This window comes from Coenobita brevimanus, chromosome 107 (assembly GCF_032717465.1).
Source record: "Coenobita brevimanus isolate Jiangsu-jjx chromosome 107, ASM3271746v2, whole genome shotgun sequence".
NCBI classification, from domain to species: Eukaryota; Metazoa; Arthropoda; class Malacostraca; order Decapoda; family Coenobitidae; genus Coenobita; species Coenobita brevimanus.
The window spans coordinates 25342639-25356098 of record NC_137060.1 but is presented as its reverse complement, the minus strand read 5'-3'; the positions used below and the strand labels follow the sequence as shown (position 1 = coordinate 25356098).

The following is a 13460-nucleotide window of genomic DNA, read 5'->3' as shown; positions in this document are numbered from 1 at the left end:
CCTTCATCCTCCTTTACTTTTCTTCCTCCTTTTCCCTTCCTCCCTCCCTCCCTCTTCACGTTCCTTCCTCCTTTCTCTCCCTCCCTCCCCCTTCCCCTTTCTCTCCCTCCCTCCCTCTCTCCATCTCCTAGATTACTCTCCTCGTTAACCATTATCACCATGAGAGATACAAGGAGGGAGGGAGGGAAGAAGGAAGGAAGGAAGGAAGGAAGGTAGGAAGGAAGGAAGAATGGATGGATGTAGTCTGGGAAGGAAGGACGAGGGAAAGGAAGGCAAAAAGGAAAATAAGCAAGAAAGGAAGGGAGAGAAGAGCCGGGAGAGAGAGAGAGAGAGAGAGAGAAAGAGAGAGAGATAAGTGAAAGAGGGCAAGTGGGGGACCAAGACTACTACTGGTACTACCATAACTACCATAAATACCGCTACCACAACTACTACTACATTCACAACTACTACCACAATTATTAAAGCTACTACAAACGTTACTACAGAGACCATAATACCACCACAACTACCCAAACCACAACCACTACCGCCATCATCACTACCACAACGACACATTCTACACCCATCACTACTGCCACAACCACCACACCTAACCATCACTACCACCACATCGAACCACCACCACTACCACCACCATACTTACCACATTCACCACCACTACCACAAACACCACCACTGCCACCACCACACCTAACATCTCACTACCAACCACCACCACCACCACCACCACCACTACAAACACCACCACTACAAACATCGCAGGACCAATATCGACCTGACAAACAAACAAACACACACACTAGCTCTCATATGCACAATGCTCTCTCTCTCTCTCTCTCTCTCTCTCTCTCGTTCTTCTTCATCTCCTGCTCCCTCCTTCCTTCCCTCTCTCTCTCTCTCCTTCCTTCCTTCTTTCCCTCCCTCCCTCCCTCCCTCCAAAACCCTTGCATTTATTTCTTCCTACTGAATGGTTATGCCATATGTGAGGTGGAGGGGAGGGAGAGAAACGGGATGGAGGAGGGAGGGAAGGAAGGAAGAAGGAAGAGAGGGGAAGGAAGGAGAGGGTGAATAAACGAAGGGGAGAAGCGGGAGCATGGAGAAGAAACAAAGAAGGAAAGAGAGAGAGAGAGAGAGAGAGAGAGAGAGACAGGAAAGGAGAAAGCAAACGAAAAAGAAGAGGAAAAAGATTAAGAATAAATAAACAAAACCTGAAAGAAAAATTAAGACACAATGAAGCAAAGAAAGAAGAAGAAGAAGAAGAGGAAGAAGAAGAAGAGGAGGAGGAGGAAGACAGAAGCTGCAAAAAATCGCCTTCAAACAGCGCCCTAATGCGGCATAAGGCTCTCTCCCACCCACCACACCCTCAGGCGAAATAAGGGCGGCAGGAAAAAAGACGAAAGACTACCTAGAAAGACGGAAGTGCCCGAGGAGAGGAGAGAGGACGCAGGGAGGGAAAGAGGGACGGTAAGAAAGAGGGTGAAAGAGTTGAAGAAATGAGAGAGAGAGAGAGAGAGAGAGAGAGAGAGAGAGAGAGAGAGAGAGAGAGAGAGAGAAATGGAAGGAATTATATAATTATGAAGACGACGTATGAGGGAGGAAAAGGGAGGGAGGGAAGGCAGAAAGGTGAGATTAATGAGAAAGACAAATGGTAGTAACTTGGGTGAGATGGGTAGGTAGGTAAACGGATGGCTAGGTAGGTAGACCTGTAGGTAAGGAGTTAAGCAGGTAGGTAGGCAGGTAAGTATGCATGTGTGTACCAATATAACTATGTTCCAGTACGTACATGTAGAAAGACAGACAGGCAGGCATGTAAGGAAAGGTGTACTGTATTTATGTGTGTACGTGTGTATGTATATATGTATGTATGTATGGATGGATGGATGGATGTATGTAGAGGAGAGAAATACAGAAAAATGGGAAAAAGAATAAAGAGAGTGGATGAAGAAAGGGACTGGAAGCGACTGGGGAAGGGAGAGATATGAAAGGGAGAGAATAGGGAGGAGAGAAGGAGAAACAGGAAGAGGTATAGAGAAAAAATGACGGAGGTAAGGAATGAATAAGGGAATGGGAGGGAATGAGAGAGGAAAGAAGAGAAACGAAGAAAATGGGAGAAGAAAACGAAGAATAAGATATAACTGAGAAATGAAGAATGATACGAAGTGCAGATCAGAGAGAGAGAGAGAGAGAGAGAGAGAGAGAGAGCGTATATATGAGTAACTTTAATTATTGAAGCCAAGTAACCTGACCAATTAGGAAAAGGCAGGGAGGGGGAAAGCTCTCTCTCTCTCTCTCTCTCTCTAATGTATACATATTCCCTCCTCCCCTTTTTCCCTCCCCAACTTTCATTTTCTCTCCCTCTCATAAATACCTCCGATTGTCTGGCCTCTCCCCCCCCCCGTCTCTCTCTCTCTCTCTCTCTCTCTCCTCTTCACGAGTACAAATGCGTTTTTTCTCTGGCTTCTTTTAATTTTCCTCTCTCTCTCTCTCTCTCTCTCTCTCTCTCTCTCTCTCTCTCTCTCTCTCTCCTGTCTATCTATCTGTCTATTTACCAATCAATCTATCCCGTCGCTTTCTGTACTCATATATCATACATGCTGACAGGGAGAGAAAATGTATGTGTGTGTGTGTGTGTGTGTGTACGTATAGAACCCGATAGAAAGCAGACACAAGAGGAGGAAACTGCTGTAGACAGAGGTAGATATATGCCGAGGCAAACAGACACACAGATAGATAGAAGCAAGTAGATAAAGGGATCACAGCGGGAGAGTAATTGGTTTATAGAGGGCACGTGAACACTTAGTATTGGTCAACATGGGTGGACAGGGAGGAAGGGAGGAAAGAAATGATTAGGAGGGAGGGAGGGAGTGGAGTAGGTAGGTAGGTAGATAGGTTGGTGGGTACGCAGGTAGGTAGGCAGGTAAGTGGATATGTTGGTAGGTAGGTAGGTAGATGGGCAGATAATGAGTAAGTAGGAAAGCAGATACGTATGTGAGAAGGAAGGTAGGACACATGACAAGGTATATAAGCAGGTAGGTAAGTAGGTAGGCAGGCGGGCAGAAGGTGGGTAGATAGATGGGTAGGAATGTAGGTAAGTAGGTATACAAGTAGGTAGACTGACAAGTAGGTAGGTAGGTAAGGACATAAAATCCAGGTAAACAGGTGGGTAGGCACATAAAAAATCAGGTGAGCAGACAGGTAAACAAAACAAAAGGCAGGTAGTACTAAGAGCACGATACAGGTAAGCTTCAGGCAGGAAAGGTAATTCTTTTTAATTAAACACACCTCTTCACTTAATTAACGGTACCCAACCCTTTCATTTGTTAACATTCACCTATTTTACTTTCACTTTTTATTTACTTATGCTAGAAAGAACACATATATACATTTATATATCTGCTTACCGTATTTTCTTCGCTATATCTTATCTTTCTGTGTATTTATGTAAAGTATTTATATTCTTTACGAACTTTTCTTGCAGCTCTCTTATTATCCTCTCTCTCTCTCTCTCTCTCTTCCTCTGTCACACACTTTTTCTTTCCCTCCTTATCTTTTCCTACTCCTTTCTCTATTCCACTCTCTTCTCTTCGTCCTACTCGCCTTTCTTTTATTTTTCCTATTCATCTCTTCTTTATCACCTTGCTTAGCTCTCTCTCTCACTCCTATTCTTTCCTCACTACTTTTCTCCCTTCCTCCTTCTCTTCTCTCCCTTCCTCCCTCCCTCTGTTGACCATCTGGAGTGTGTGTGTGTGTTTGTGTGTTTGTCTCTTAAAGGGTCCTTCAATTTCTCCCCCTCCCTCTCCCCTCTCCCCCCCTCCTGTCCTTCACCCCTCCCCTCCCCCGCAGTGCTAGCCTTTTCATCACCCCTTTTTACATCCCTCCCCTCCCCCCTCCCCCTCACTCCCTCCCTCCCTCTGTTTATTGTTATTATTCATACACATTTCTTCGCTCTCTCTCTCTCTCTCTCTCTCTCTCTCTCCATTTATTATTCTTTATTTGTATTTTTTCCCTCTCTTCTTCCCCCCTTCCCTCCCTCTCTTTCTCTCTCCTGCTGTGTGTGTGTATAAGCGTCCTTGTGTGTACATAATTGAGCGCTTGTGTGTGTGTGTGTGTGTGTGTGTGTGTGTGTGTGTGTGTGTGTGTGTGTGTGTTTAAGCTGTGTATGAGTTAGTTATGAGACAGAAAGACACACAGCTCTAATAAATAAATAAATATAAAAAACACTGGAATTTGTACCCAAGTGGTGGTATGGTGGATGGGGGGGAATGGGAGCTGAGTAACGCCATCTGTTAGTGAGAAATGGAAGTACTGGTCATTGGAGCTGCTTACCGGGTGGTCCTATAAACACTGGGGTATGGTATTGTGTGTGTGTGTGTGTGTGTGTGTGTGTGTGTGTGTGTGTGTGTGTGTGTGTGTGAATGTATATATGTATGTATGTATAATGTGTACGTGCCTATGTGTTTGTATGTCTGTGTGTGTACGTATATATGTGTGTAACTGTGTACGTATGTGTGCTACTGTGAGTGTGCTTATCTAACTATCGCTGCGAGTGTACTTCTGAAAGGACACCTAGAGGGTTAAGAGGACTGGAGAGAGGTGGAGAGAGGAGGGAGAGAGAGGGATGGAGAGAGGAGGGAGAGAGGGGTGGAGAGAGGAGGGAGAGAGGGGTGGAGAGAGGAGGGAGAGAGAGGGGTGGAGAGAAGAGGGAGAGAGGGGTAGAGAGAAGAGAAGGGGAATGGGAGAGGAGAGAAAGGAAGGGGAAAGGGAGAGAGAGAGAGAGAGAGAGAGAGAGAGGAGGGGAGCAGAGAAACAAAAGGGAGGAAGGGAGGGCAGAAGGAAGTTAGGGAGGGAGGAAATGTGGTGAGGGAGGGAGAGAGAGAGAGAAGCCCCAAGCAGGACAACAGGTGGCCTCCCCCTTCCCCTCCCTCTCCTTCTCCGGGTTTCCTCTCCCTCCAGCCATCATTCCCCCTCTCACACGCTTCCCCTCATCCCATTTCCCTCATACCCTTATCCTCCCTCACCCCTTATACTGGGACCGATAAGATCACTGACTAGGCAAACTGAAAAAATCACTCTCTATTTTTGTCTTCTCTCTCTCTCTCTCTCTCCTCCTTCCTGTCTTCCTTCCCTCTTTCTCACTCCTTCCTGCCTTCCTTACCTCCCTCCTTCTTGTGGCTTCTTAGTAACCCGCCTCCTTCAGTCTTAATATCCTTCGTCTCCTTATCTCTCTTATCATCTCTCCTCTGTAATCTTCCTCACTATCTCTTCTCTTTGTCTCCTGCATTATCTCTCCTCTTCATCTCCATTATCTCTCCTGTTTCTCTTCCCTTTATCTCCCTCTGTTTTATCTCCCTTATCATCCCTCCCCTCCATCATTATCTTTCATCTTAGCATTGCAGTTCATTCACCTTTATCATCTCCCATCTTCATCTCTCACTCCCTTTCCTATTTCTCATCAGCTCTCCTCTCTATCTCGTATTATCTCTCTCCTTATCGCTGCTCTTTTATCTCCCTCACTCACTCACTCTCTTTAATTTCTCTCACCATCTCTCCTCTTTATCTGGCATCTCACCTCAGCATTCTTCTTAGGCTCTTGACTCTGCCGCGCTTCTTTTCATTATCTACTATGAACTGCCCAGAGTTTGTATGATCCTTCCCCCCCCCACCTCCTCTTCATTCGCGGATTGTAAGACCTTTTGAGGTATTACTTGTCCTTGTAATTATCTAGCTTGAGAGCTAACTATTTACCTGGCCTGTCGCTTATCTAACCATCTATCTATCCACCCATCTATGTAAATATATATGTCTATCCACCTATCTATGCATCCATCTATCTATCTGCCTCCACACGTCTATTTATCTATTACTTTTTTTTGGAGACAAGAAGACCTTTCCATATAACGTATCACCTTCAGAATGATGGATGCTCACTACTGCCACACACCCAATACCTCAAGCCCGGTTACAGCGTGGGAGCTGTTGCCTTCGTAGGTGTAAGGTGGTGTTTGTGGAAATTTTCGTTGGAGTGGTTGTGGAATCTAACTTCACCTACTTCAAATGGCTGTGGTAAAGCCTTCAAAATAGAGTTACACCTCCAACAAGTGCATTCAAACCACAGGGGGGGGGTTAATTATGCACGTGCGGACCAACTAAGTACCTCATTAACCTGCCAAAGGATTAATTTACCTGTACGTATCCCTTAGCCTCTCCCTGACCAGACTTCCCTCTCCCCTCCTCATTCTCACACCTAAATCCCCTCCCCCTCCCCTTCCTCTCTCCCAATCCCCTCTTCTCTCTCCCTCCCCTTCCTCTCTCCCCTCTCCTTCCTCTCGCCCCTCCCCTCCCCACACCTGGCCACTGCTAAGGTATCGGTGACAGACGGACAGGTATCGGTGGCAGGATCGCTTACCGTAGGAGGGGAGGAGGATAAGCCACCAGGAAAAAGAGGGGGGAGGGGAAGGAGGGGGATTAAAGGATGTGCAGGGAGGAAGGAAGCAGAAGGAAGGAAGGAAACAAAAGGGGACGATGGGAGGAAGGAAGGAAGGAAGACGGGTGGACGGGATGGTACCAGGGAAGGATGGAGGGAAAAAAAAGGGAAAAAGAAAGGAACCTGCAAGAGAGAGAGAGAGAGAGAGAGAGAGAGAGAGACAGACAGACAGACAGACAGACAGACAGAGACAGAGAGAGAGACATAGAGAGAGACAGACAGAGAAACAGACAGACAGACAGAGTTAGCAGCGGGAGTGGAAAAAGAATGGAATCAACAAAAAGGGAGAGAGAGAGAGAGAGAGAGAGAGAGAGAGAGAGAGAGAGAGGGGTGGGGGGGTAGTAGAGGGTAAAGGTGACGCAGTTGTATGTGCTCAGTTACCACGGCTGAGAGGAAGTGGAGATGGACATGGCGGTGAGGTGAAGCTGTACCGCTGAGGGAGGGGAGGGGAGGGGAGGGGAGGGAGGGGGAAAGAAGGGGATGAGGGTGGGCATCGAGAGGAGACCGGAGGAGGGGATAAGAAGACAGGGGAAGGATGGCCAGAGGGGAGGGAAACATGAAGAGGTGATGGGTGAAGGGAGGGGAGGGAATTATGGAGAGGAAAAAGAGGCGATAGGGAGGGGAAGATGGAGGAGTAGAGAGGGGAAACCGCTTGTGTGTGTGTGTGTGTGTGTGTGTGTGTGTGTGTGTGTGTGTGTGTGTGTGTGTGTGTGTGTGTGTGTGATTCATTGGTCACCTACAAAAATATATTAAGTGGATAGAAAGGTTATCAAATATCTGGATTCATAGGGGAGGGGGAGGGGAATTCACGTTCATCTCAGAAAGTCATACTCACCTCGTATTCCCCCCCCTCTCTCTCTCTATCTATCTATCTCTATCCATATGTATATCTCTCTCAGTCTATATCTCTAGCTATCTCTATCCACCTTTTCCCCTTAACGGATGGCATGTGGGGTGTGTTTACATTTACACGGTCGGTTGGTGTCTGAAGAGGCGTGTAATGTATGTGTGTGCTGAAGGTAAACAATGTAAACAAAGAACATTCCCTTCACTATACGCTTTAACATGCCCCCCAGTCATCACTATACGCTTCAAATGCTCCCCAGTCATCACTATACGCTTCAAATGCTCCCCAGTCATCACTATACGCTTCAACATGCTCCCCAGTCATCACTATACGCTTCAAATCCTCCCCAGTCATCACTCTACGCTTCAACATGCTCCCCAGTCATCACTACACGCTTCAACATGCTCCCCAGTCATCACTATACGCTTCAACATGCTCCCCAATCATCACTATACGCTTCAACATGCTCCCCAGTCATCACTATACGCTTCAACATGCTCCCCAATCATCACTATACGCTTCAACATGCTCCCCAGTCATCACTATACGCTTCAACATGCTCCCCAATCTTCGCAGTACGTTTCAACATGCTCCGTAGCACCTCTTCTTTAGCGATTCATTTTTTTGGATGTGGCTGGTTAATCTTCTTTTGCTCGTTATATATGTAGAGTGTTGCGATACGAGAATGATTTGTGTACTACGGAGATGGACAGTAAGGTGTAAAAAGCAAAATAAGTTGCCTAGGAAAGGGTGTTTGGGAGTTTCATTACACGACAAGGATATAGGCCTTATTATTCAAATTGTGGGAGTAGCACAGTTCCGTCAGATGAAAAATAGAATACAGTACAGCCACGCAGTTAATTATTTAAGACTATTTATTTCGTCCATCGCTACGGCTGGGGATAAGGGAGTATTTTGACATTTTTCCTCTATTATAATTGGAACTTATGCATGACCTTTCTTGAGCCAGGGTCGTACGTAAAATTGGCTTGCTCTCTACTCTCAAAGTTAACAAACACTTCACTAAAAATAAATCAATAAATGAAAAGACAAAATTATACCTACCAACATGTGCTGACTGTGGAGATTAGTATATTGCAAAACCTATACTCTTTTTACTCTAACTTGGCCTAAAATTGCCATCTCCATCTTGAATTTCGAGCTGAAGCAATAAACACTAGAGAATGAGGTTAGCTACGAAGAAGTGTTTGGGAAAGGATGTACAGTCGTAGTTCTAACTTTCTGCCACTGAGATACGTGAAATAAACAACAACAGGACGAAATTTTGGGCCAAGTTAATATAAAAAGAATATAGTTAAGATTTTTTATGAATGCAGCGCTCACACAATAGCCCCGCCCACCACCTCACATCCCCATGCGTTGATTGGCGGCGACAGGCTGGGGGCGGGGCCTACCTCATCCGTCATAACCCTCCTTTCAATTTTCCTTATTAATCCATCTATATCACGTCTATCCAACCTCCTCGCCATTGAAATAAATCCCTGGCTATATATTTGATTGATGGATAGGGTGGAACAGAGGGAAATATAAGGAAAAAGTGGAGAAATAGGATTGAAATGGCGGGAATCGATATTGATACCCGCAGCTGTCAGGCCGTACGAGAGTTTGGGCGCGTTATGGCATGATGGAAAACACGTGTAGGGAAGTCGATACGCACATAACGCGTGTAGACTCCGCGCTGTCTGGAGAGAGAGGGAGACCGAGAGGGAGGGAGAGTGAGCGAGAGGAAAAAAAAGAGGAAAGAGGGCGAGGGCTTGTGACTGGTGACCGAGTGACTTTTGGAGAATTTGGCAACAAGATAAAAGGACCTCAATAAACGTCTATCTCAAGTTTTTAATTGACAAAAGAAAAACACTGACAAAACTTACACATGCGCGAATTCCAAAGCGACGCAAAACAGAAAATCATTAGAGCTTTTGAAATTGCTCCGAAAAACGCTAGTGAAAAAAAGAACACATCAAAAGTTCCAGGCAATTTTATATATACACCGCAAGAAATCGACAGAGAACAGAAAATACCTCGAAGCATCAACTGCATCCTCCAAGTCTGCGCCACGAGAAATTGTAAGAAATAATAAATAAGAAAGAAAAATAAGAAAAACGCAAGAATATCCTGATTATGATTAGTCTCAACTGATCCAAAGACGCTGACCTCTCACAGGAAAGGGTAGGTCGTCATAACACTGAGGGAACGGACTGACAAAGTGAACAAGGATAGAGAGGAGAGGCCATAAGTTAGTCTACCATCTTGGCCACCGAGTTTTCCTTGAGTTCCAAGAAGAAGAAGAACAATAACAACACTAATAAGAACAAAATTAACACCTATCAACTGCTCGAAGGTAAAAAAAAAAAAAAAAAAAAAAAAGGCAGATAATTCTAAGTTCCATTCATCCCCTAGAATACAACACGCATCAATCAATTTACCATCCAGATCCCCAATTGTACATCTGGGAAAAGAGAAGACGGGCAAGGGGGGAAAACATACTTCATCCACCAGTCGTACCGGCCCAAGACGCGTTCCAGACACGACCATGATAATATACGACAGCACCACCACCCTTACCCCCTCACCCTCCGCCTCCTCGTCCTCGTCCTCCGCATCCCCGGCCTCCACCTCCCCCCCTCACTTCGACCTCCAGCGCTACAAGCCTGACCTGGGTGATGTGGCCGCCATTACGCACAGCCTCCACCCGATGCTGATGTGTGAGTTTTCTAAGTTAAGAATTAGACAGCCAAAATATCAGTTAAAGCTTATTTCCTTTTTTCGTGAACTTTTTTTTTACTTATTTTTCCCTTTTCCTGATCCTTTTAATTTCATAGTTTGTTTTCACCACGATTCTGGGGAATCTGATTATGCATAGTCTACATGTGCAATTTTCATAAAGCAATATTACACATAACTATGCAGGATAATATCGCCGTAATAGCAGTTAACGCTTTTTTTTTTAAATCTTTTCGCGCTCCGTTTTTTCCGTACTTCAGTTATTTTCGCAATGCTATGTGAGATGGTTTTTCTAAGTTAAGACTGCATAGGTAAAAAAATAAGTTAATGGATTTTTTTTTTTTCCCTATTTGTTCGCGTTCCTTTTTTTTCCCGAAGTTCATCGATATTCGCCATGGCGTCGGGAATTTTGATTATGCCTAGTCTACATGTATACTATCCATAATTCAAAGATACACATGCATTACAATAAAGATATGCAGTTTTAAGTTACATATACCCATTCCTAATAATATACATACCTTAACCTCAACTCAAAACCAATATTTTTTCATATATAAACCCGGTAGTATTTTCAACGCTATAAAAGACAGCTTAGGACTTCCCACGGCTGAATAAAATCGTCAAATACTGTGACTCGGTTCTCTAAATGGTTAATTACACGTATACCTGTGTAGAATATCCGATGGTAATTCCAAGCACTGTTAATATCTCTAGCAGTTCCGCAGCTCCCATCTCTCGAGCTATGCAATCTTTTACACATTCACGCAACATTTACACATTTACACAGCATTTCTTTTACACATTCACGCAACATTTACACATTTACACAGCATTTCTTTTACACATTCACGCAACATTTACACACTTACACAGCATTTCTTTTACACATTCACGCAACATTTACACACTTACACAGCATTTCTTTTACACATTCACGCAACATTTACACATTTACACAGCATTTCTTTTACACATTCACGCAACATTTACACATGTACACAGCATTTCTTTTGCACATTTTCGCAACACTTCTTTTACACATTAACGCAACATTTCTTTTACACATTAACGCAAAATTCATCTCATACTTATATATATTTTTTTCTAAGCAGTTTTACGCATTCATATTTACGCCTTTTTATTATAGGGACAATTATTTAACCATTAAATTACTCCGATGTTTTACGCTATGAAAACTTTTTACGGATATACGCATAATTAAGTACAGGTCAACCTTAGTACATGGCTTCTCGTACGCATAGAAAAAAAAAAAAAAAAGATACGCATTCGGCGATCTTTTACGTGTTACTGTTTTTTATGCGAGGAAGAAGGAACCCAAGGCCAGACGCCCGCAAGATTGTTCCCTCCAAGAAAAAAACAAAAACAAGATAACGGAACACCAAAGTCAAGATCCATTCATTCCGAGATGCCTGGACACACTACGTCTGAAAGACTGGAGGTCATTGGCAGCAGGAAATACAAACAGAGCAAGACATCTAGGATTCATGCAAAACATATTTAAATGAACGCCACAAAATCCTTCCTATTCCTTAACAAAATCGTCTGGCGGTAGTCGAAATATAATAATAATAATAATAATAACAAACCCGCCTTTCATATCGTCTCATTTACTGTATACACGCACTTTCTACACTCAGATTTGAGAGAGAGAGAGAGAGAGAGAGAGAGAGAGAGAGAAACATACATCAATTTCCCGGCGCTGTATATCGGCATGCCTGTACATCTACGTGCCTGTGAGTGACAGCCTATGACACACACTGTATATATGTCATCCAGTGGTCATTTCTACTCATCAAACTTTACTGACGCGAGTGACAGTTTAGGGATATGGTCGTACTTACTCATGCTTTATTTATTTTATTATTTAGTGACCTTTTACCTCATTCGTCTATCCATCCATCCAGTACCTTACACACCCACTTTATTCATTCAGCTCTAGCCCTTCATCCACTCATTCATGAATTCATCTATCCATCTACCTTCCAGTTATTCATTACTTTGTTCATTCATCCATGCAGCTGCGTACCTCCCAGACAATCCACTATTTCAACTATTCATTCATCCATCTATCCATCCATCCAGCAGCTCTCAGTAACTAACACCTATCCACCACTAACCAATCCCTCTCCATCGCTTCCCACTCAGCAGCCATCCCAACAACTAATTTTCCTATCCTTCCCAGGTTTCCTTATCCTCCTGACTCCTGCTATCCACTATCCTGTCTCTTCTCACTATTCCACCACTGTCCTTCTCTCTCTCTCTTCCCTATTCCACCTCAGCAACTAAACAACATCCTTCCGTCTGTCCTCACTATTCCACTTTACCAACTAACCACTCCTCATCTCTCCTCATAATCCCACCTAACTAACCACTCCCCATCTCTCATAACCCCACCTAACTAACCACTCCCCATCTCTCATAACCCCACCTAACTAACCACTCCCCATCTCTTCTCATAATCCCACCTAACTAACCACTCCCCATCTCTCCTCATAATCCCACCTAACTAACCACTCCCCATCTCTCATAACCCCACCTAACTAACCACTCCCTATCTCTCCCCATAACCCCACCTAACCACTCCCCACCTCTCCTCACTCTCCCACACCAGCAACTAACCTCTGCCTCTCTCTACCCCCACAGCCACCATCCCCAAATGTGCGGGGTGTAGTGAAGCCATCCTGGACCGGTTTATCCTCAAAGTGCTGGAGAGGACCTGGCACTCCCGCTGTCTTAAGTGTGCGGACTGCGGGGCTCAACTCACAGACAAGTGCTTTGCAAGGAATCAACAGGTGTACTGCAAGGAGGACTTCTTCAGGTAGGGAGGCTGATTATAGACAGGTAGGGGGATGGGTCGTGGATGGATGGATGGATGAATGGTTGGTTGGATGGATAGATGGATGGACATACAGGTAGACAGACAGATAGTTATGCAGACAGACAGAATAGAAACAGAGAGAGAGAGAGAAAAAGAAAAAATGTTTATTACGCATATACATATAATTTTACGCACACTTACTTGCGTACTGTATATCCAAGGCTTTACGCACTCGATGTATCTTTTCTTTATATAGCCGACATTATTTTATTTCCGTTTCAAGAGATGACGTTCAGTATCAGCAGTTTATTCAGTAACACTTACATGCGTAGTAAACATGTCACCGTCTGCATACGGTACATTCACGTTGATTACGGGGACATTTAAGCTGTCATCATCCACTGTCCACTCTGATATCTGATGCAATTAATGTTTGTCTGTTGAGGGAATGTCATGAAGTGTTGCGTTATATCTTTTTTAATTGCTGCGGTTTTTTAGTACTTTCGCCACCTCAGTGAAATAGAGTATCTGTAAAATTTAGT

The 13460-nt window shown here is 44.3% G+C and overlaps 1 protein-coding gene across 1 annotated transcript in view; it reads left to right on the top strand.

The window, feature by feature from the left end:
* Positions 1-9885: 9885 nt before the first annotated feature.
* Positions 9886-13460, top strand: part of Lim3 (Lim3 homeobox protein) — a 41289-nt gene continuing 37714 nt past the window's right edge. The window contains exons 1-2 of the mRNA XM_080285583.1: positions 9886-10057; positions 12744-12918. Of these exons, the coding sequence (XP_080141709.1) occupies positions 9886-10057; positions 12744-12918 (347 nt within the window). The remainder of the gene's footprint in view (positions 10058-12743; positions 12919-13460) is intronic.